This window comes from Rana temporaria, chromosome 3 (genome assembly GCF_905171775.1).
Source record: "Rana temporaria chromosome 3, aRanTem1.1, whole genome shotgun sequence".
NCBI classification, from domain to species: Eukaryota; Metazoa; Chordata; class Amphibia; order Anura; family Ranidae; genus Rana; species Rana temporaria.
In genome coordinates, this window is record NC_053491.1 from 410022838 (window position 1) to 410048070 (window position 25233).

Here is a 25233-nt window from a genome sequence, read left to right on the forward strand (position 1 = left end):
GTTTTATTAGGGGTATTAACTTGGATAGGGTGAAGGGATTCATGGGATGCCCAACTTGAACCAAAGAACAACAAAAAGGAAAACTTCCTTCCTCAAAAGATCCTGGACTGCTTTCCTTCCTGTACACACACAGGGCCAGATCCACGTAGCGTGGCGCATTGGTCCGTCCGGCGTAGCGTATCTCTGATACACTACGCCGCCGTAACTTACATCGTATTTTCCTTATCCTGAAAGAATTTGCGCCGTAAGTTACGGCGGCATAGTGTAACTTTGTCGGCGTAAGGGCGCGCAATTCAAATGGATGAGATGGGGGCGTGTTTTATGTTAATACGTCTTGACCCGACGTAAATTAAGTTTTCTTTTTAAGGGCGCATGCGCCGTCCGTGGGGGTATCCCAGTGCGCATGCTCCAAATTAACCCACAACAAGCCAATGCTTTCAACGTGAACGTAATTCTACGCAAAGCCCTATTCGCGAACGACTTACGCAAACGATTCTGAGCATGCGTGGATTTTTAACCGATGGTTGTGCCTACTAACGATCGTTTTTTTCCCATCGGTTAGGAATCCATCGGTTAAATTTAAAACAAGATTGCTTTTTTTTAACCTATGGATAAATAACCGATGGGGCCCACAGACGATCGGTTTTGACCGATGAAAACGGTCCATCAGACCATTCTCATCGATTTAACCGATCGTGTGTATGCGGCATAAGTCTCCATAGCTCTTCATATGTCATTCAAATTTGCCTGATGTTTCTCTGACTGGTTAGCATCAACAGATAACTGAATTCAGTTCTGAATACACTGCTATGCGCAACTGTAGCACAATACACAATAGACACAGGTGTAGCATTTGTTTATTTGGGTACAAGAATATATTTGCAGATTTGTCAAGGACATTACACAATAGTATGACAAAATGTTCTGAAAGCAAAATATTTTGGGCACTTATGTTTCATGGATTTTCAGGGCCTGGCTATTAAAAATGACCTTTAGAACACTGTTACAGATCACAAGCAAAACATTTTTTTAATAGAAAAACACATGTGCGAGGCAATGAGAATAACCTATATAGATACAGGTGATGGTATGAGTGGATCAGAAAAGTCTGCGCTATTGTTTATTATTATTATTTATGTATTATTAAACTATTGTTCAGATGGTCTTTTTTATGTTTCACTAGAGACCATGAGAATGAAAAGAATCTGATTGTTCCCTACAGGTAATGATAACAGTTTTTTTTGGATGTTTTTCATCACGAGGACCTGTGTGTGTAAATGGGTGGACAACCAAATGATTATTAATTTCAGAAGAGATTGGAAATCGCAGGGTTGTGAAGAGTTGCCAGGCTCTGTTGTGTCCAATATATTTTGTTGTATGTGGAGACCTTGAGTTTAGAGTATACATCTCCGTGGGTCTATCCTCTGTTGTCATGTAGACTAGAAACATTAAAACATTTTGGAAGAGGCATTGTACCATCAGGAGTACCAAATGTGGTCTACAATTGATGACAGAAAAATGAATGATTTACAGTATCTTGTATGCTGGGGACCCCAGCCGTGACTTATGCATCTCTGTTTTAGACAGAGTGGTCACCAAAACAGGGTGTTATGACAAGGCTGACATCAGTAAAAATAAGACCGTGTGTGATAAGAGTGAGCATTAATTACAACAGGATTGAATGAATAAGATTTTACAATCAGTAGAAGAGTTGTTTTTTTTTCACAAAAACAGTCCACATAGTTGACGGGCTTTATATTGCCTCTATTTCTTAGCTTTGCCCTGGGCAGCCACTGCCTCCATAGCCTTCTTCACTGTCTCCTCGTCTCCAAGGAAGGCCATGGGTTTAAGAGGTTTTAAATTGTCATCCAGCTCATATACAATGGGGATTCCAGTGGGGAGATTTAGCTCCATGATGGCAGCATCAGACATTCCTGTAAAGAGATATGCAAATGTGATGAAGATTTTTTAACAGGGATCACCAAAAATATTTTCACATAGAAACAGGTTTTTGATAAGCTACATCAGGCACAGAGGTGTGTCTACTATAACTATACAACACTCAAAGAAATGGTTTACTTCCTTCTTCAGGAGTAATGATGTGACTCTTGCAGCCAATCACATTTCATTTTTTACCAGTTGACAAAATCATGTATGGTAATACTATATCCCAAGGACTTCTTTCATCAAACTTGTTTTATAGCATTTATTTTGTTTTTCCATACCTGCTGCATTTTCTGCCTCTACCAGACTGCCTACTTACCAGGTTTGTTGTAGAATTTAGTGAAGCCTGAACTCTTATTGGTTGCTTTGGGTTACTGCATTTTTTATATTGCTGTTTCCATTTTAAAAAGAGGGTGCTGTGCCTTTTACTATATATCTTTTATTTATAGTGTTACATATCAAATATCACATATAGATATTTAATATATTTTTAATTGTCATCCAGTAGGTGGCACTTTTATGACTACTGAATGATTGTGTTGTGGAATAGGTTAAATCTTACACACACAGTTACCTAACTTATAAGAGGGCCATGCTCCCTCCTTCCCCCCCTCCCTCGCTTCCAGCAGATACAGGGTCTGTGAATGTCCAGTTAGCCTGGCCATTGACAGGTCAGAATATTTGACAAATATTCATTCAGTATTGAAAAAATGTGGAAAAGTGGATAGGGGGTGCTAATAAACATAAGTGAAAATCACAGTTTTCTCTATGTACTCATTATACGGATGAGATCATACTATTTTTGCACTATTGCACTTTTCAATTGGCATTTATTGCACATGCACTTTATTGTTATTGTTTTTTTTTGGATTTTCACTTATGTTTATTGGCGCCCCCTATCCACTTTTCCACATTTACATTCATCTTTGAATTTTTTGGGGAGCAGCTTTCTCATTTCTTATTTATTTATTCTACCTTTTTTGGCGCGAGATCCTTACCCCAGTATTGAAAGAAGTGAACTGCCTCTTAGAATTCCCAGCACAAAAGTGCTTACTGGACACAGAACAAATTGGGTATATCAGTCAAAATTATTTTCCAACTGTTCTTTTTTGTTTACTGAAATAACACAATGGGTACAAAATACTGCATGATCAAAACATATGTATGAATTAAGTAGCAGTAGGAATTGGGCCACATTCACACCTAAATGTTTCAGTGTGGCGTGACAAACGTGACAAAAATTGTGGCCAAAAATGGTGTGAATGCAGCATTATATGCAAATGAGGTGAAACAAATGTCAATATAAAAAAAAGAGAGAGACAAATAATTCCACAGTAGCGCATTCAATTAATCTACAAATCTCCTAAATATTAGCAGTGTGAAATGATCAACATGTAACACCCATACACACATAAATATGCAAATCAATATGGTAATACAGTCCAACTTAAAGTGATGAAAAGATAGTGAAACGAAATCTGGTTGATCACCCGAAATCCTTCACCAAAGTGATGTGTGCCAATTCCACTCCCTTAACAATAAAGCTCACCAGATTCTGTTGCCATTCACTCTTATCTGTCGCCTTATTAGATGTTATTGAAGAGCCGCTTGTACACACCAATCTCCATCCAGACACTCTCCACATGTGCAGATAGAAATTGAGACAGAGCCTCCAATAGTGTAAAAACACCTTAAGGTAATTGGACGAAGTCCAAGGTGACGAAAGGCATCGGAGCATGGCCACATGGCAACACTGAGACGGTGACTCCATTTGTACGAAGGAAGCTTTGAGGATTTTGCAACACTGAGTCACCTAGCATTTTTGCAATTTTAACAAGGCAATTTTGAATTTTTTATGATGTAAGTGCATTATTTTTAATAAACCAATCACCTTAAGGTGTTTTTATCAATCTGGATTAAGATTGGCGTGTACAAGCCGCTATTCAAACACATCTAATAAAGCGATATTTGCCAGACACGAAAGTGAATGGCAACAGCATCTGGTGAGCTTTATTCTTTAGGGAGTGGAATTGGCACACATCAATTTGGTGAAGGATTTGAGTGGATCAATAAGATTTTGTTTTACTATCTTTTCATCTCTTTAAGTTGGACTTTATTACCATATTGATTTGCATATTTTGGAGCATATATATTTTTTGGATATACCATAAGGACACTTTTCATTATATATGGGTCTTTTTGTTGGTCATTTCACAATGCTAATATTTAGGAGATTTGTAGATTACTGTGGAATTATTTCTCTCTCTCTCTCTCTCTCTTTTTACATTGACATTTTTTTCACCTCATTTGCATGTTTAGTAAATATTAAGTGGCAGCACAAACAGGTGTTTTTCATTAGTGCAGTACGCACAAATAAATGCAGCATTATAATTTATATATCTACCCCTGTGCTCTCGGTGATTGTAAACTGAATAAACTGGCTAGATCTCCATAACGAGGTGGTACGTGTCATAAAGGCCAGCAGTGAACACTTTTCTATGATAAGCCCATCTCAACTAAAATCCAATTATAGATTGAGTAAAAACTTTGCCACATTTTTCTTGCCCAATGTGTTATTTGATTTTATAGTCACAGCAATACAAGATAACACAGTGAGGAAAAAAGTGGGCCAGTTGTGGAAAAAATTATTTATTATACAGTATGTGGATAAGGCGGTCACCGTCTATAAATGTCATTACAGGTATCCTATCACAATAGCACACTAAGGAGGAATGGGGCTGGAATGGGAGGATACCAGGATCCTAAATCTACCAATATAACAGGTATGTGAATGGCAGGAGTAGGGTAGAGGAAAGGCAGCGGCAAAGATTAGAGGTAAAAAAAAAAGAAGGGGGGAGGGGAGGGGGGAGATGGGAAAGGTGCACCCCACAGAAGTTCAAAAGGTACAGCTCAGATCATGCTGGTAGATAATGCAAGGTCCATGGGTATCACATTGCCTAATATTTGTCTACTGTGTCATTGAGCTGAGTGTCTGTTTTCTCATAGAACATGACTATGTGAATTCTACTTTTAGTTTCAGCCAAAGTCAGCAGTTATTTGCTTAGCTGCAGTCAAGAAGTAGAATAGTAGTTTAAAATTATTCTTGAAGAGGCCTGGAGGTTTTAGGTTGAAAAGCACATATTGAGCCAGGAAGGGCACTATGTAGCTCATCAGTGTCGAGATCATCCAAAATATTTCTTCTGAAAGGCCCACCTAGAGGAGTGTTTATTTGTATGGAATACATTATGGGGATTTGAGCCTCAGGCCTCGTACACACGACCGAGTTTCTCGGCAAAAACCAGCAAGAAACTTGCTGGGATTTTTTTTTTGCCGAGGAAACCGGTCGTGTGTACATTTTTCGACGAGGAAACTGTCGAGGATCCCGTCGAGCCAAAAAGAGAGCATGTCTTCTTTTTCCTCAACGGGAATGGAGAAACTTGCCTTGTCGAGATCCTCGACAGCCTAACAAGGAATTTGACGAGGAAAACGATGTGTTTCGCCCGTCGAGTTCCTCGGTCGTGTGTACGAGGCTTCATAGTAATACAGTATTTGGAGTTTTCTACATGTGAGGATCTCCGTGTTGAGACAGGGTTTGGCATACCGCAAGACAAAGTGTGTGATCTGTTGCTACAAAGATTGAAGAATAACAGTTTGAACCACCACCAGTAGTACTCAAAAACAGTATAATAGCCACAATGTTGTTGTTTTTTGTCCACTGGGGAGATTTTTCATCACTTTCTGTCACAGTCAAAACCTGTCACACCCTGAAACACTGGTTTTCATTGTAAGAGAAAATAAAGCAAATGATTTGAAATGTTTTACTGGAGTTTTGTAAGTCCATTGGAAAAATATTATCAACTTTCTCCCCAGAGAGGTTGCAGATAGCAAAAAACGTAAAATTTCAAACTGTGGTATGTAAGGCCTCGTACACACGATAGGTTTACCAGAGAACAACGGTCTGATGGACCGTTTTCATCGGTCAAAACCGATCGTGTGTGGGCCCCATAGGTTATTTAACCATCGGTTAAAAAAAAGCCAACTTGCTTTAAATTTAACCGATGGATTCCTAACCGATGGGAAAAAAAACGATCGTTAGTACGCACAACCATCGGTTAAAAATCCACGCATGCTCAGAATCAAGTCGACGCATGCTTGGAAGCATTGAACTTCGTTTTTTTCAGCACGTCGTTGTGTTTTACGTCACCGCGTTCTGACACGATCGTTTTTTTAACCGATGTTGTGTAGGCGCGACGGACCATCAGTCAGCTTCATCGGTTAACCGACGACAGCGGTCCATCAGACCGGTCTCATCGGATGGACTGATCGTGTGTACGCGGCTTCATTTGAACAGACGTGGACTGCAGTTTGAGGAATATTGTTAGTCTGGAATGATGACAGTTAAAGCAGTAATTAAAAACGTAATTCAGGTATGCCATCTCATAACTAGTGTTGAAGTGTTTCAGAAGGTGGTGTCTCTTGTGCAAAGTGTTTTTGCATAAATGTTATCTACAGTAATAATTTTAGGTTAGTGTGCATGTCTGACATTTTATAAAAAGAGTTTGTCTTTTTGCATAGATTAGCTGTCTGCTCTAACCTTAAAGCAAACAGCATTATTCTGTTTAACAACAATAATTTCACATTATAACTCCAGTGTGCCCAGAATCCAGAGTCATATTGTTTCTATTTGTCTGTAATCATGCAGAATACAAGTAAATGCTACATACATATTTGGGCAAACAATTGCACTTACAGTATCTCACAAAAGTGAGTACACCCCTCACATTTTTGAAAATATTTTATTATATCTTTTCATCTGACAACACTGAAGAAATCACACTTTGCTACAGTGTAAAGTGGTGAGTGTACAACTTTTAGAACAGTGTAAATTTGCTGTCCCCTCAAAATAACTCAACACAGCCATTAATGTCTAAACCACTGGCAACAAAAGTGAGTACACCCTTAAGTGAAAATTTCCAAATTGGGCCCAAATGTCAATATTTTGTGTGGCCACTATTATTTTCCAGCACTGCCTTAACCCTCTTGGGCATGGAGTTCACCAGAGCTTCACAGGTTGCCACTGGAGTCCTCTTCCACTCTTCCATGGTGACATCACAGAGCTGGTGGATGTTGGAGACCTTGCACTCCTCCATCTTCCGTTTGAGGACGCCCCACAGATGCTCAATAGGGGCTTAACTTCTTTAGAAAGGCAGTGATCGTCCTGGAGATGTGTTTGTGGTCGTTATCAGGTTGGAATACTGCCCTGCCACCCAGTCTTCAAAGGGAGGGGATCATGCTTTGCTTCAGTATGTCACAGTACATGTTGGCGTTCATAGTTCCCTCAATGAACTGTAGCACCCCAGTGACGGCAGCACTCATGCAGCCCCAGACCATGACACTCCCACCACCATGCTTGACTGTAGGCAATACACACTTGTCTTTGTACTCCTCACCTGGTTGCTGCCACACATGCTTGACACCATCTGAACTAAATAAGTTTATCTTGGTCTCATCAGACCACAGGAAATGGTTCCAGTAATCCATGGCCTTAGTCTGCTTGTGTTCAGCAATGTTTGTGGGCCTTTCTTGTGCATCATCTTTAGAAGAGACTTCCTTCTGAGACAACAGCCATGCAGACCAATTTGATGCAGTGTGCGGCATATGTTCTGAGCACTAACAGGCTGACCCCCTCATCCCTTAAACCTCTGCAGCAATGCTGGCAGCACCCATACATCTATTTCCCAAAAACAAACTCTGGATATGACGCTGAGCATGTGCATTCAACTTCTTTGGTTGACCATGGCAAAGCCTGTTCTAGGTGAAACCTGTCCTGTTAAACTGCTGTATGGTGTTGGCCACCGCTCAGTTTCAGGGTCTTGGCAATCTTCTTATAGCCTAGCCCATCTTTATGTAGAGCAACAATATTTTTTTTTCAGATCCTCAGAGAGTTTTTTGCCATGAGGTGCCATGTTGATCTTCCAGTGACTAGTATGAGCGATGAGAGCCATAACACCAAATTTAACACACCTGCTCCCCATTCACACCTGAGACCTTGTAACACTAACGAGTCACATGACACCGGGGAGGGAAAATGGCTAATTGGGCCCAATTTGGAAATTTTCACTTAGGGGTGTAATCACTTTTGTTGCCAGCGGTTTAGATAGTAATGGCTGTGTGTTGAGTTATTTTGAGGGGACAGCAAATTTACCCTGTTATACAAGCTGTACACTCACTACTTTAGATTGTAACAAAGTGTAATTTCTTCAGTGTTGTCACATGAAAAGATATAATAAAATATTTACAAAAATGGGAGGGGTTTACTCATATTTGTGAGATACTGTATAATCAGTTACTGAACTTGATGTGCTTTTTTTTGCTTTTTTGAAGGTGGTCAACATGTTCTTTGGATACCATCATGGGGGCAGCTGACAGGTGCAAGGAATTCTGCTGATGCGGAGTACCCATTATAGCAGAACTGGTATTGCCATGTTATTTTAAAATCATTAGGATTTGTCTGGAATCATATACAAATAAATAGAGTGGGGGCAATTTTTATTTGTGTTTTATGAGGTCGACGGTGCCTGAGATATACAGTACAGTATAGCCTTGCCAGAGGGCTAGGGGGTAAATATTTGATGTAACAAAGTGTTACATTACAGGAAAAATATATCAGAAAGTTGATTAATATTGTTCTGGATAGTATAAGGTTTAGAATGATATATATTCTATATCAGTAACCCTCTCAGGCCCCGTACACACGACCAGTTTCCTCGGCAGAATTCAGCTTCCGACCGAGTTTCTGGCTGAATTCTGCCGAGGAAACTGGTCGTGTGTACACTTTCGGCCGAGGAAGCCGACGAGGAGCTCGACGAGGAAATAGAGAACATGTTCTCTATTTCCTCGTTGTTCTATGGGAGCTCTCATCCCGCCGAGCTCCTCGGCGGCTTCAGGGCTGAACTGGCCGAGGAACTCGATGTGTTTGGCACGTCGAGTTCCTCGGCCGTGTGTACGAGGCTTCACGTGTCTACAGACATCTAGCTTAAGTTGATCATACAGTGACTCATGAATCAAGGATCATTAATAACCCTATATACATTGAGGGAAAAAAGTACTTGATCCCCTACTGATTTTGTACATTTGCCTACTGAGAAGAAATGATCAGTCTATAATTCTAATTGTAGGTTTTAACAGTGAGAGACAGAATAACAAAAAAATCCAGAAAAAATGCATTTAAAAAAAGTTATAATTTGGTTTGCATTTTAATGAGTGAAATAAGTATGTAATCCCCTATCAATCACCAAATTTCTGGCTCCCAGGTGTCTTCTTTACAGGTAACAAGCTGAGATTAGGAGCATTCTCTTAAAGGGAGTGCTTCTCAGCTTGTTACCTGTGTAAAATACAGCTGTTCACAGAAGCAATCAATCAATCAGATTCCAATCTCTCCACCATGGCCAAGGCCAGGGTGACAGCAGTTGGTGCGATCATTCGCAAATAGAAGAAACACAAAATAACTGTCAATCTCCCTCGGTCTGGGGCTCCATGCAAGAAACTCGTGGAGTTACAATGATCATGAGAACGGTGAGGAATCGGCCCAGAAATACACAGAAGAATCTTGGCAATGATCTCAAGGAAGCTGAGACCATAGTCACTAAGAGAACAATTGGTAATACACTATTTCGTGAAAGAGTGAAATCCTGCAGCGCCCTCAAGGCCCCCCTGCTCAAGAAAGAACATATACAGGCCAGTCTGAAGTTTGCTAATGAACACCTGAATGATTCAGAGAAGAACTGGGTGAAAGTGTTGTGGTCAGATGAGACCAAAATCAAGCTCTCTGGCATCAACTCAACTTGCCATGTATGGATGAGGAGAAATGCTGCCTAGGGCCCCAAGAACACGATCCCCACTGTCAAACATGGAGATGGAAACATTATGCTTTGGGGGTGTTTTTCTGCTGAGGGGACAGGACAATTTTACTGCATCAAAGGGAAGATTGGCCATGTACTTTCAAATCTTGGACGAGAACCTCCTTCCCTTAGCCAGTGCATTGAAAATGGGTCGTGGATGGGTATTCCTGCATGACAGTGAGCCAAAACACATGGAAAAGGGAACAGAGGAGTGGCTCAAGAAGAAGCACATTTAGGTCCTAGAGTGGCCTAGCCAGTCTCCAGACCAAAATCCCATAGAAAATTTGTGGAGGGAGCTGAAGGTTCGAGTTACCAAACTTTAGCCTTGAAACCTTAATGACTTCAGCAGAGAGGACTGGGACACAATCCCTCCTGAGATGTGAGCAAACCTGTTGACCAACTACAATAAACGTCTGACCTCTCTGATTGCCAACAAGAGTTTTGCCACCAAGAACTAAGTCATGTTTTGCGAAGGGGTCAAATACTTACTTCACTCATTAAAGTGCAAATTGATTTATAACTTTTTTTAAATGCGCTTTTCTGGATTTTTTTGTTGTTATTCTGTCTCACTGTTAAAATAAACCCAACATAAAAAAATAGACTGATCATGTCTTTGTCAGTGGGCAACCATACAAAATCAGCAGGGGATCAAATACTCTCTTAGTTCACTCCAAAACTTTGCAGCATTTTTTTTTAACAATATTCATAAAACAAACTGCTTTAGGAAACAGAAAATCAAAACACCTCATTGGTCAAATATTGTGACAGGTCCCAGCGGTTCAACAACTCACTTATGAATGTGAAGATATGTAGCCACCCACTATTATTGGAGAGATATCTATACATCCATTGGCAGCTTACTCCCCTTTTGCAACATATGTTAAGCTGGCCAACTGCATTAAGTTGTATTCTTGTTGCAGATGACTGATATAATGTATGCGGCAATGTATTGAACTAAGATGGCAGCTGCTTGTGTGCATTACATATAGTCATATCACTTTCATATCAAAAGAGGTTAATTTATACAATGGATTGAGCAGGTAAAATAAATTCTCATTTGGGAAGCAATACATATAAGCATAAACGTTCACCCAAGAAATTCCAGTCCATATGGCAATGTTGGCTTGATGTCCCAGGCTTGGCTCCTCCACAGTTTATTTTAGATAGATTATTATAAATTTAAGTTCCACTGATGTTTTTATAGTTCTAACTGTTGATGACTGTACTTTTGTCCTGTAAAGTTGAATATGCACTGAAGCATTTAGGGCTGCAACTAACGATTATTTTCATAATCGATTAGTTGGCCGATTATTGTTTCGATTAATCGAATGATCGGTTAATAACTATATTAAAAAAAAATTACTGTGATTTGCATTTTTTGTTGCCCAATTTGTTGGGCAGATTATAAAACACAAATTGCCACAAAAATGTTTTTCTGCAGCTTCTCCATCGAAAAAAAACAAAAACAAAATAACACCATTTTGCATTAAAAAAAAAAGTCCTTGCCCTTTCCAAATACACAGCAGCTGAAAAAGGTGTGACCCAAGGCCTGAGATGTTTAGTAACACAATGGGGTTAAAAAAACGAAAATTAGTACAAAAAGAGCAAATAATCGCTACTGTAAGGGGTTAATTTTTTACTGTGGGACAGTGAAACTAATATTTACCGTAGAGATTTGCTATTTTTGTACAATAAAGGGCAATTTTTTTTATTTTTTTAACCCCATTATGTTACTGGCCGATTAATCGATTATGAAAATGGTAATCGATTAATTTCATAATCGATTAGTTGTCAATTAATCGATTAGTTGTTTCGGCCCTAGAAGGATTACTCCTTTCTAGCTAACTATTGGCATTCTACGTTTTTTAAGCTCTAAGGCCCCGTACACATGTCCGAGAAACTCGACGGGCAAAACACATCGTTTTGCTCGTCGAGTTCCTTGTGAAGCCGCCGAGGATCTCGGCGAGCCAAGTTTCCTCATTGACTAATGAGGAAATAGAGAATATGTTCTCTATTTGGCTCGACGAGATCCTCGTCGGTTTCCTCGGCCAAAAGTGTACACACGACCGGGTTTCACGGCAGAATACGGCTCCGATCGAGTTTCTGGCTGAATTCTGCCGAGAAACTCGGTCGTGTGTACGGGGCCTAATATGACACACCAACCAGTTGTTGCTCTATAATATGTTATTACTTTTTATTACTTTCTCCATTTTATTACAATCTGAGATGAGGGTTTTTAACCCTGATGTACAATATTCATTGTATGACATGTAATACGCTTGATAAAAAAATTGTAATCATTAATATTAATAAACCTTTTTTATGGATTAAAAAAAAAAGAAGATTAACTATGCAACCTATGTTCAAGTGTCTGTACATACGATCAAGTCTCAGCAAGTGACAAATCTTTTAATTAACAATATAAAAGAGAGCACACAAGGGAATATGTGTGTGTCTATGAGGACAATGGCTTAAATTTACAAAAAATATATATTTTTCTCAAAATATAAACCATATGTAGAAAGATTATACATTTGAAACCACTTAATTACCAAGTATAACAGGGCCTTAAGTCCCATCAAAAGAAATGCCCAAAAAGCAGAATAATGTAGAAAGCCATGTTGAAAAGATCAAATACCAGAAGAAAAAAAAATATGCCCTTTCATAACATAAAATCCAGTATTTTATTATCACACCATCCATATATGGTTATTTCAAACTGTGATTTGTATGTGTGACATCTAACCACATGCTCTTCTATATGATCATATCATTTTTTTAATACCTCTAGATTATCGGTTTTATTTTTTGCTATCAATATACAAAAGAGGCTGTAAGGTATATTTATCGGAAATAGTTTCAGCAAGTATGCATTAAAGAAGTTCAAACACAGATTGATTATTTGACAGATAAGGGAGTTTTAGAACTGGTTTAGAACCAGAAAACTCAATGATCAGATATGAATATCCAGTGAAAAATGAATTTCTACAATGACAGTAGCTGCCCATTTATGTGGTTATCATATGGCCACCTCTGCTGTCACCCACATGAAATGCCTAAATGTTTCAGATTAGTCAGCAACAGTGAGGCTTGGTATTTTTTTTTTTTGTAAATGTCTTAAACCCTTTGTAGTGGTAAGTAATATGTGGCTAGATAGGGAGCAGTCATAGATTAAGGTTTGCCCCATAATTGCCCTAAGCCTTTCTTTGACTGATGTTAATTGTACGTGAATATTATATATAAATATATTTATATTTATATATATATATATATATATATATATATATATATATATATATATATATATATATATATATATATATATATATATATATATATGAATATGCCTTGGGACATGTAAAAGCTCTGAGACAGAGATTTGCTTGTGGACTACAGTGGAAAACATCAAGAAGACATTTTGCTGGGAGTGCAATACGCCATAGCCATGAAGATATTATTTTATTCAATATGATGAATGTTAGTTGTGTCACTCTGTTGCATCCTTAGTGATTACGCATTGTCATATTGCAGTTGTAATCTGCAGTACCCTAGCAAACCACAAGGTGGCAGTGTGAACAGAGAGAATCCAGGAAAAGCAGCTGAGGATATTTATGGACCTCTAGAATTGGTGTGATTTAAGAATAGTAACAGAATGACCTTCAGAATGTTGGAAGGGCTGTGCGGAGGTCAGGCCAGGGTAAAAGAAGTATGAGCATTTGAAAAAAAAAAGTGTTTTTGATTCTGCAATTAGAAACAAATATATAATTTAAGTGACTTAAAATAATACCTGACAGAAAAAAATAGGTTAAATTTGATTTGTGACTTAAAGCGGGGTTCCAACCACAATCAGCATTTTTTAAATGTATGTCCTTTCATCATGCGTTTTTATAATATAAATCCAGTCACTTACTATTTTACAATCCGCCGCCGCTCCGTATAGTTATTCAAAAAAGATAGTTGATAAAACTATGTCCACACCGTTGTCATTTTGCTTGTGGGCATTGTGAAGCCTACAGGCACTTACTTCCTGGAAGTCTTGGATGGGGAGTGATAATTGGGTAGCGCACTGCATCCTGGGAAATGATGACACATTTCCCAGGAGCATTAGAGGGAGATGATGTCAGAATCTTAGGTGATTCCAAAGGCAGATTTTGCGGGGGAGCATAGCAACAGGCATTTCCAGATGAGTAAACATTTTCTTTCTTTTTTTTTTTGGTCTAATGAGCACAATAATGAAAAAAATTTTTTTGGATGGAAACTCTTTTTTAAGAACACAAAAATCATGTAGTTAATTTGTCTTACAACAATGAATATTTATTTGTGTAAGTATGTTCTTGTTAAACTAACTGGTTCAAAATTGAGAGTGCGAGAAGGATGTACAATATCTCACAAAAGTGAGTACACCCCTCAAAACTTTGTAGATATTTTATTTTATCTTTTCATGTGACAACACTGAAGAAATTACACTTTGCTACAATGTAAAAAATGCAAAATAACTCGACACACAGCTGTTAATGTCTAAACCGCTGGCAACAAAAGTGAGTAAACCCCTAAGAGAAATTGAGCCCAATTAGCCATTTTCCCGCCCCGGTGTCATGTGACTTCTTAGTGTTGCAAGGTCTCAGGTGTGAATAGGGAGCAGGTGTGTTTAAATCTGCTGTTATCACACTCAACGTCTCATACTGGTCACTGAAAGTTCAACATGGCACCTCATGGCAAAGAACTCTCTGAGAATCTGAAAAAAAATTTGTTGCTCTACATAAGAATGGCCTAGGCTATAAGAAGATTGCCAAGACCCTGAAACCGAGCTGCAGCACGGTGGCCAAAACTATACAGCGGTTTAACAGGTTCCACTCAGAACAGGCCTCGCCATGGTCAACCAAAGAAGTTGAGTACACGTGCTCGGCGTCATATCCAGAGGTTGTCTTTTGGAAATGGATGTATGAGTGCTGCCAGCATTGCTGCAGAGGATTTGGAAAAGACCCTGATGCTGGGAAACATGGAAGGAAAAAAGAGAATGACAGAAATCAAGATGGATACATAGATCGCATCATTGAAACAATGAACATGTAGTTAAGCAAGTTCCAGGAGGCAGTGGAGGACAGAGGTCACGAAGAGTTGGACACGACTACATGACTGAACAACAACAATGTTCTTGTTCATGTATAAAGTCAGAAATTGGATGCATGTCCTAGGTGTGGCAATAGCCATATTTACTGCGTCATGAATAGGCAAGCAAGCAAAGGGAAAGTAGCCGTCCCTATGAGATGGAGAGCAGCAGGCCCATTTGACCCAAGCCCCAATTCATATATGGGCCTCACTTTAGCTAAGAGTACAGGGTGCTCCAAATACTACCCTTTAGCTTTGAATCTTCCGAATGTATGCAGCAAACTAAATCCGTGACTGTAATTAAAAACTTGTGCCATTAGTCTTAAGAAAATGTTGGAATGATTTCTAGAGTTGGGCTTGATTCAAGTGTTTCCAAACATAATAATTACAATATATATATTAGGCACTTTCACACTGGGGCGGGCGGGTGTCGGGGGTAAAGCTCCGCTAAATTTCGCGGCGATTTACCATAGTTTTTGCAATGCTTTTCGGGCACCAGCGGGACGTTTTTAACCTCTGCTAAAAAGTGCCCGCAAAGTGCTGCTGCAGGGGCAGCGCTGCCCATTGATTTCAGGGGCAGGGGCGCTGTAGGAGCAGTGTATACACCGCTCCTACAGTGCCTCAAAGATGCTGCTTGCAGGACTTTTTTGAGGATCCTGCCAGCGCACTGAAGTGAGAGGAGAGGCACTTTGCAGGCGCTATTTTTAGCGCTATATCGCCTAAAAAAAGCGCCTTAGTATGAAAGTAGCCTTTTATAGCCTCTTTTAGTGCTTTGTTTTCCAACTTTGTTAATCTGCTCACCAAGGCCAAAGCATGCAGAGTTCCCCCATTTTGGTCCACCTATTTTCAACTACCTCTTGACATTACATTTTTTGCACATTATTTTAAAATGTAATAAATAATAAAAATTGTTATGTTGAATTTACTGTAGAAACAAAACATTGCTGCAAACCCATCAGATGCTCCCACTTGGGTACATATTCCGGACAGAGATGTAATATTCTAGTGTACTAAATCAAGTTTAAAACATCATTGATCTGCAGTGAAACAAGACGGGATAATATTGTGCCTTTGTCCAGCATGAATTGCTGCCTAGGAAAAAAAATTGATTTTAGCCATAATTGAAAGCTTTGCAAGAAAAAGGTCATGAACAAGACATTTGAGCCAGAGAGTAAAGCTCACTAAAATCATTTTATTAAGCATTCTACGAATAATACAAAAAAAGGCATGATATAACTGGCTCTTATTATTTGACGAATGCCAATGTGTTTTTTTCAGGAGAGGCAACAGCTATAACAAAGCTGCTTCCTCCGAACTCTTCCATAATTTCCTGTTATAATAATGGAATAAATTGTGGAAATTAACCAGAGGCTGAACAGCTCATAAAGGTCATAGTCAGTCATTTTTTCACTGAAGATGTCCTGATGTCCCAGGAGTATTTTATAGGCTACAGGCATTATAAGAATATAATGTAAATCTTACATTTGTTTACCTAATTGCAGACTTTGGTTGTGCTACACACTCCCAAAAAACTTCCAGTCTCTCTGCCTGTTTGCCAGGAGCCCCCCTCCCTTCCAGTAAACAACTAGCCAATGATTGATTGATCAAAGCCGGTGATCTGCCGTGCTGGTTCCAGGTATCACGGAAGTTCCAGCGCATGCGCGAACTGATGCGCAGAGATGGTTCCAGCCATCGGGAAAGTTCCTTCAAGCACTGCGCAGGTGCAAACTTGCTGACGGCCGGCATCCAGGGCGACGTGGACTTAGAGGAAAGTGGCCAGTCGGCCTCACGTCCTCGCTGCGCTCGGACGGCTCGCTTCGCTCGCTCGGCCTCCTGGCTCTTTTTTTAACATCCTCCAATCCACGGGGATGTTAAAGAATGAGCCTGGATGCCGGGCGAGGTTCGGGGATTTCCGTCGGGAAGTTTGCGCCTGCGCAGTCAGTGGAGGAACTTCCCCCATAGGGGAACATTGAGGACAAGTCACCGGCATGGTTGTGTGCACAGAGAAAGTTGTCACTTTCTACTGTTAAAAAAGCAGCCAGACAGTGTTTCAAAATAATACTTGCTCAGACTACAGAAAGATACAATATAACATATTGTTACTTTTGTATCATTATTTTCATCCATTTCAACTTTATCTGCACATGATGTCAGTTAAAGCAACCTTACAAGAAAAAAAAATAAGCCCTCCTCCATCCTGAAAATTTAAGGTGGAACAATACTCAAAACCCCTATCCACGATATACAATGCTCTTCTTCCATCTATTCACAATGGCCTTGACAAACTGCTGGCCAGCTGGTGCATGGACCAGCCATGACTAAGCACTAACTGTGTGCAAAACGCGTCGGCTGTCCCCTCATGTGACTGTATCTTTGGATGTACATGTCTTACTTTTATCAATAAAGACAACTTTCTCAAGTTTATCCGGAGTGCGGCTGTCCATCGATTTCCATGTTTTCCATGTTTGCCTAGTGCATTGCCAGCACCTTGGACTCCTGGGAGGTTCCTCCAATTGTCTGCTAAAGATCCACCTGGAGCGGTGACTTCCTTTCCTGGTGCATGGAGGTCTCGGATATGGATTGGGAGGATGTCTAGGAATAGCCTATGCAACAACTAGTCTCAGCAAGACACAGACTAATCCAATTTAAAATACTCCACAGGGTATATATCACCCTGCAAAACTGCATCGGATTTACCCAAACATTCCAGCTAAATGCTGATGTTTCCCAGAAAACCCAGCAATGTATATACATGTATTCTGGTTATGTCCAATGGTCCAATCCTTTTGGAAAGATGTTACTGAGTGCATTAAAAAGTGCACTATGATCTCGGTACCACTGACGGCGATGTCCAGAGCGATGAGAACACTGATAAGGTTGCTATTGTTTTACGCCCGCAAGGCTATGCTGCTGAAATGAAAATCCCCATTGGCACCTACTCTCGAGTTTTGGATAGCTCTGGTTAACTCAGCAATATCGCTGTATAAGTTCACTTATGAGTCCAGGGGTTGTCCTGGGAAATTCACCAAAACATGGGATATCTGTGTTACCTCCATGGGGACAAATCCTCCTGGGGATGCCCCCCTGAGATCCACGCATTTGGCGGCTGCAGGGGAAAATGGAGAGATCGATTCCTCTATATGCAGCCATCCCATCCACTCCTCCTATCTAGACATTCAGGGAGGCTGCACAGGCCCCTTGCAGCATAGAGCCAGCTCGCAATTGAACTACTACCCCCTGTAGGTACGCCCCTATCTCTATGTACTTCCTGGGTTTTGGATCAGGGGGGCTCAAGAGGAACAAAGGAATTGATCTGAAGACATACAGAGGTACTTGTAGACACCAGACAAAGTCTGTACTTCAGCTCTGTTGTTCTAGGCTAGGTCAGGTTCATTATAATTCAATATCCAGTAAAGTAGTAGTATAGTAGTTAAATTACATTCAACTTGACTTGATCTGTAAGTTAAAAAGATTTTGTTGCTCATCTAAGCCACTTCCACAGTGCTAATAAGAATCAGGAACATACACTGGGATTTATAGCCACACGACTAAAGTGGCCATCGATCATTCAGCAGTTTTGAACCATCTATGGGTAGTCTGAATGTGCAACCAGCATGTCAGATTTTCGAAATGCGATTATTGCCAGCACCTGCTATAGCCGCTAGCAATAATCACTGTGTTCTCCCCGCATGGACAGCTTCTTGTGCAAAAGGTGTGAATTTCTGTCAAATTACTGGGGTAGAGCTGTTAAAATTATATTATATGTAAGTGACAGAGAATGTCGAAGGTCCCCAACCCTTTCAATAGCAAATGTGTTTCAGGCCTGGTTCACACTGGTGCGATTTGAGATGCGATTTGAGATGTCAAATCGCATCTCAAATCGGCGGCATTTGCCGGCAATGGCACCGTCCTAATTGGTGCGACGTCGCATCTGCGGCGCTGCACCGATTTCAAAAAGTAGTTCCTGTACTACTTTTTGCGATTTCGGGCCGCGATTTACATTGACATCTGTGCAGAAACTGCACAGATGTCTCTGAAATCGTGGACGAAATCGGGACTGCCAGCGGGAGTGAAATCGTTCAGCTGAACTTGCACGGCTTCACTCCCGCAGCCCAGTATGAACCTAGGCTTAAGGTTGAATGATGTATGTAACAGCAGGACAAGCTTAGCGACCTCTGATTATCTGGGCCACTTGTGCCACTTGCCCCTGCAGTTTTTCCAGATATGATTTGATGTTTACTGAACCAGTCACAATGAGCTACAATCTACAGTGTGCAACTGAAGACAACATGATAGTTCCCTTATGGGCAGAGTCCACATTGTTTTTTAAATTAGATATCTATTGATCTCTACACACCAATACTCCTCTTGGTAACTCTCTTTTTAACATGCTAGTACTGATAACCTACCTTGACCCTCTAGGGTTGATTCAGGCAGGACATAGACCAGGGGTCTCAAACTGGCGGCACTCCAGCTGTTGCGGAACTACAAGTCCCATCATGCCTCTGCCTGACTGAGTTGTGCTTGTAACTGTCAGCCTTGCAATGCCTCATGGGACGTGTAGTTTCTCAACAGCTGGAGGGCCGCCAGTTTGAGACCCTTGCCATAGACGGTGCAAATTTATTTGGTTGCAGGAAAAAAAATTCCTATGATTCCCCATCAACAAAGTCAGTGTTAACAGGGGAATCCCTTCTGCTGAGCAATTGTCTTCTGTGAATATTGCAAGTGGCTATAGTAGCCGCTTGCGATAACTGCAAGCCAATCCGGCAGGCTGGTTGTACCCAAGTTGATTGATCAATCAATTTGGTACATTCAGCCTGGTTTGAATCTCGGCTGATTCCTGCTGAACCTCCTGAGATTTGAACCGTCTATAGCCGGCTCTACAAAAATTGGAAAGTGCAAAATCTGGTGCAGCTGTGCATGGTAGCCAAACACCTTCTGACTTTAGCTTGTTCAATTAAGCTTTGACAATAAAACCTGGAAGCTTATTGATTACTATGCAGAGCTGCACCAGATTGTGCACACTCCAGTTTTAGTAAATCAACCCCACTGTGTTGTACACACAACTCCAAACCAAGATTCAGTTTTACCCTTTTATACACGCATATTATAAAGATTATGCATGGGACAAAAGATTGTAAGAGAGTGCCGTCATGTTTAAAAAGTTACGGTACACTACTAGAGACTGTTGTCACCTTTTAGAAGATGGTTAGAGACTGCTACTCTTTTATAATGTTCTTAACCTAAGCCAAAGCCAAGCTTTCTTGCATGTTAACTAAGTAGCAATCATGTCCCGATCCAGTTCACTGTGGTACAGCAACCTGTTCTGCAAACTGATTAATCTAAAGCCTGATATTAACGTCGGCCAGTTCATCAGAAACTGGCCGAGATTTGGCCTGTGTTTACAGCAGCCTGTCCGACAGAAGTTGGCCAGGCTGCTGTTGTTGAATGGGCATGCTGGAAAAACAGCTGGTGATCAGCATCCAATCAGCGTTTGCAGCCAATTAGGGATGAGCTCCGGTGTGTTCGCACACTCCACATGCAGAGCCCGCCAGGAAGTCGGCACTGTGCTGTGCTAATCACAGGCAGTGAGACATTTCCCGATCTCTGCAGCCGAGCATCGGGACAATGTCTCCCTGCCTGTGATTAGCGCAGCGCCGTGCCGACTTCCTGGCGGGCTCTGCACGTGAAGTGTGCGAACACACCGGAGCTCATCCCTACAGCCAATGCCTATTTGACCTACTCTACATTGTGAGTATTCCATGAGTATCCAACTCACACAGGGCTCTATTTTTTGGCGTGTAAGCAGGGCTCAAGTCCTGCGGGAATGCGTGGGAACGGAGTTCCTGCACTTTTTTCACAGCAGGAACGCAGTTCCCTTTGCAGGACGAGAGCAGCCGAGCCGCCCGAGCCAATCCTTCACTAAGCGGCGATGCCCAGCTCGAGTCACTGTCAGGGGCAGGGGAACCTTAGTAATCCTTTATGTTACTGGCCGCTTCCTGTATATGGATTCATCGGGTAGTGTGCGGGTATTCCGTCACTTCCTCGATGCCGCAATGTCTCCTGGGAGCAAGTTCTTTCTAAATCCCACGATAACTCGCGGCAGACCTCCGCAATGTCTCCTGGGAACAATGACAGAAGCTCCCAGGAGACATTGCGGCATCGAGGAAGTGACGGAATTCCCACTACCCGATGAATCCATATACAGGAAGCGGCCAGTAACATAAAGGATTACTAAGGTACAGTGGATCGAAAAAACCAAATGCGGTTTAGTAATTATGCATATGAGCATATAATTTTTTATTTTTTTTTGGTGGTGGAGTGGATCTTGGGTGGGAGTTCCCACACTTTTTTCCCCAGGACTTGACCCCTGCGTGTAAGTAAGGTAAGTAAGAAATTGAGTGAATGTCACCTAAACTGTAAAAACCTCTTGTTCTGTACCCAGAACCCCCTGCAAATGAATCATGTTGGCCATGTCATACTATATCAAATAAGATACAGCTAGATAGGACAATTTCCATAAACGAAACGTGTTTTTTCTTTCTTATATCTACAAAAGAGCTGGGCAAAGTGTCTTCTTCTGCGCATTTTTTAGTAATAATCATAGTGCATTAATCCATAGCAAATTATCAGGTAGAACAGAACAAGATGACCATGAGTTCTGCGTTTCACACATTGTCTTCGCACTTTTTACTGAAATAGCTTGTTTTTGTGCTTAGAGCTTCTATGTAGGAAAATTTTAATGGAAACAGCTGTCCACCGTTTCTCCGTAAACAGATGTGAAATGGCGATTTTCTTCCCGGTAGCAATTAAGCATGCTGAAAAATCAGAACCCATGTGAGCTCACCCTAAGCAGATTTTAAGCAGCTGTTCAGCTGGTTGTATGAGAGAGTATGAAAACCTTCTATCAAGTAAGTTATTTTTCAGCTGTTGTCCTAATAACTGCCTACACCTGGTCTACAGCTGTTAGTGATTCAATGTGGGCAAAATTCATCAATAGGACTAAAACAAAAATAAGCACAAATAGTGAATACAGACAGTTTTTTTGGGTAACAGCCCGGTGCTGCATGTTGACACTATTATCTCTATGGGGGCAGTTTTACGGTTTTGTACAAAATAATCAAAATGACGAATGGATACCAAGGGGCTGGCTGTAGTTTCTAGATCCTAATTACAAGGACTTTCATAGTAGGTATACCCAGTTATATTTTAGGAAAAGCTTCAGATTTAAAAATATTGAAAATGACTTTTCAATATTAACATATTAAAAAACGGGAGATTTTAGTGGTTGGATTTGCAGGAAAGAAAGGAAAGAAATTTGGCCAATTTCCCCATCTACACAGACAGTACTGACAGGGGAATCCTCCTGGTGTGGGTGGGGAGGGGAATCCGTCCCAGCCAGGAGAAGACAGTGATTATTGCTAGCGGCTATAGCAGCCACTAGCGAAAATTGGAAGTGAATCCGGCAAACTGGTTGTACCCAAGTTGATTGATCAATCAACTTGGTACATTCAGCGGGCCCACACACAATTCAAATCTCGGTTCCTGCTGAATGGGCTGAGATTCCAACCGTCTATGGCCATCCTTAGGCCTCGTACACGCGACCGAGGAACTCGTCGTAAATGAAACGTTTTCCTCGACGAGTTCCTTGTTAGGCTTGTTGAGAATCTTGACAAGCTTTCTTTGCGTACACACTGTCAAGACAAAATATCGTCGTTCTCAAACGCGGTGACGCAAAACACGTACGACGGCACTATAAAGGGTAAGTTTGATTCCACTGGCGCCACCCTTCTGAGCATGTGCGGGTTTCTAAGCATACACACGAACGCTGTCATTTCCTGAGTGCGCTGGCCAGGAACGCAGCTAGTGGAGCATAAACTGTGCGCCACTAGCTAATGTGAACCAGTCGCTACAGTATATATTTACTATCACATAGGACACTATTGGTTCCCTATGTGATAACATGTAAAAAAAAAGGGACATAAAATAATTTTTTTAAACTGTCTCTGTCCTCATGTACACACACATACATACATACATAAACTCATGTGATAAGATTTGGCTATATCGGAAAGCGATGATTGTGCTGCACATGTCATGTATTGCTGCACACGCCAGAGTAAGAGCAATACTTTTCAGTCCATTATTCACGAATCGATTAAAAATTACCCTTAAAATGTTGCCTATAGATAATTTTGAGTACTGAAATTGTTGCCATTTCACGGGCGCACATAATTTTAGGAACTTACATGTTTAGTATGTATTTACGCAGCACAACCTTATTATTTATATTTTGTCAAAATTGGGAATTGTATTGCGCTTGTGTGCACTAAAATAAATTTTAAACTATTTTTTTTTTCCTGAAAATTTGCTAAACTGGTGCACTAATACATTGTGACATAAAAAGTTGAAACTACCATATATTTATTCTCCACGTTCTCTGATTTTAGAAAATATATAAGGTTTTAGGTAATCTTTAGACCTAAATGTGCATTTAACCTATGTGTAACCCCCCACAAAAACAGCCCTGGCAACAAAAGAAGTTTGCCTGGTTGTCATGCCAATACAATGACTTCACTGCTTTCTGAAACACTGATCTGAATCCAGTATGTACTGTACATTAGTATTTGTGATTTCTCTCTGACTTTGTTGGATGCATGTATTTTCCTGGTCAGTGACTCAGAAAGTAGTGAAGTCATTACAGTGCCTTAAAAAAGTATTCATACCCCTTGAAAAATGTTCCACATTTTGTCATGTTACAACCAAAAATGTAAATGTATTTTATTGGGATTTTCTGTGATCGACCAATACAAAGTGGCACATAATTGTGAAGTGGAAAGAAAACGATAAATGATTCTCAATTTGTTTTACAACATAAACATATTTCAAACATGGCAGACCAGAATGTGGAAACATGTCATACTGTATATGAAACACTATGTGTTGCCAATCTCTAGTTTAAATAGAAAATGTATGTAAATTGTGAAAAGTTATGTGAAGGCAGTTGAAAGGTTTTGCAGTAGCTGGATAGAAGAGGACTAAATTCAGCATGGCAGGAGGTTAGATATACTTAATTCTAACACTAATGGCATTCCAAAAATAGGGTCATTTCAGAAATGTCGCTGTAAGGTCATTGTGAAAAGGTCAGAGTAACTGAACCAGCCAGCTGAGGGGGGGTGTACAGGGTCTGACCTAACAAGATACCTAAAACTGGCATGGTAGAGGTGCTCGCAGCCCAACAATGTGCACTATTTATATGTGTCCTTCAAGGCAAGAATTGACTTTATATTTTAGTTACAAGTGCTTTGCACGTACATTGGGAGACTCAGTCATGTATACATTTTTTTTTTTTTTCAGATGCAAAAAGTGTATCTTGCTGGTTTCTTTGAATGGCTTTTTCATGTCCAATAATAATTAATATTCAGTATTACTCTACTCTTAATCTGTACATCAAGCAATATGGTTGGCTTCTGTGCACAATGCTATGATAACTTAGTTGCCAAGTCCATACCTCCCAAATTTCTGGGATGGGAATGAGGTACATCTATTAGCAAAAGTATGCAGGCTTATGCCGCGTACACACGATCGGTCAAACCGATGAGAACGGTCTGATGGACTGTTTTCATCGGACCAAACCGATCGTGTGTAGGCACGTCCATCGGTTAAAAATCCACGCATGATCAGAATCAAGTCGACACATGCTTGGAAGCATTGAACTTTTTTCAGCACGTCGTTTTACGTCACTGTGTTCTGACACGATCGTTTTTTTAACTGATGGTGTGTAGCCACGACTGACCATCAGTCAGCTTCATCGGTTAACCGATGAAAACGGTCCATCAGACCGTTTTCATCGGATGGACCGATCATGTGTACAGGGCATTAGGACACATCACCTGCCATGCCCCAATTAAAGGAGATTTAAAAAAAAAATATTAGTTAAACCCACAAGCGCTTTTTTTCCACTGCTATTCCTTTTATATTGGCTTTTGGAATTTACAAATGCTGCAATTTAGAAACTTCACAAAAGATTTAACCCCGAGAAACACATTTTGATAGATAATTAGTGCATTGTATATACAACTATAAAGATCAGACCAAAACGAGGGACAAATGAGGAGGAAAGAGGGACAGGGGGACTTTGGTCCAAATCAGGGACAGTCCCTCAAAATCAGGGACAGTTGGGAGCTATTCAAGTGAGGCACAGAAGGTTATATTTACTAAAAGATGTGGACACTGTTAACTTAGCTTAAATGTGGTAATTTGAATCCTCCAATCATGT

At 40.5% G+C, this 25233-nt stretch overlaps 1 protein-coding gene across 1 annotated transcript in view; it reads right to left on the bottom strand.

Moving 5' to 3' along the window:
• Nucleotides 1-839: 839 nt before the first annotated feature.
• PGAM2 (phosphoglycerate mutase 2) overlaps nucleotides 840-25233 on the bottom strand; it is a 34681-nt gene continuing 10287 nt past the window's right edge. The window contains exon 3 of the mRNA XM_040346026.1: nucleotides 840-1934. Coding sequence (XP_040201960.1) covers nucleotides 1765-1934 — 170 coding nt within the window. The 3' untranslated portion in view covers nucleotides 840-1764. The remainder of the gene's footprint in view (nucleotides 1935-25233) is intronic.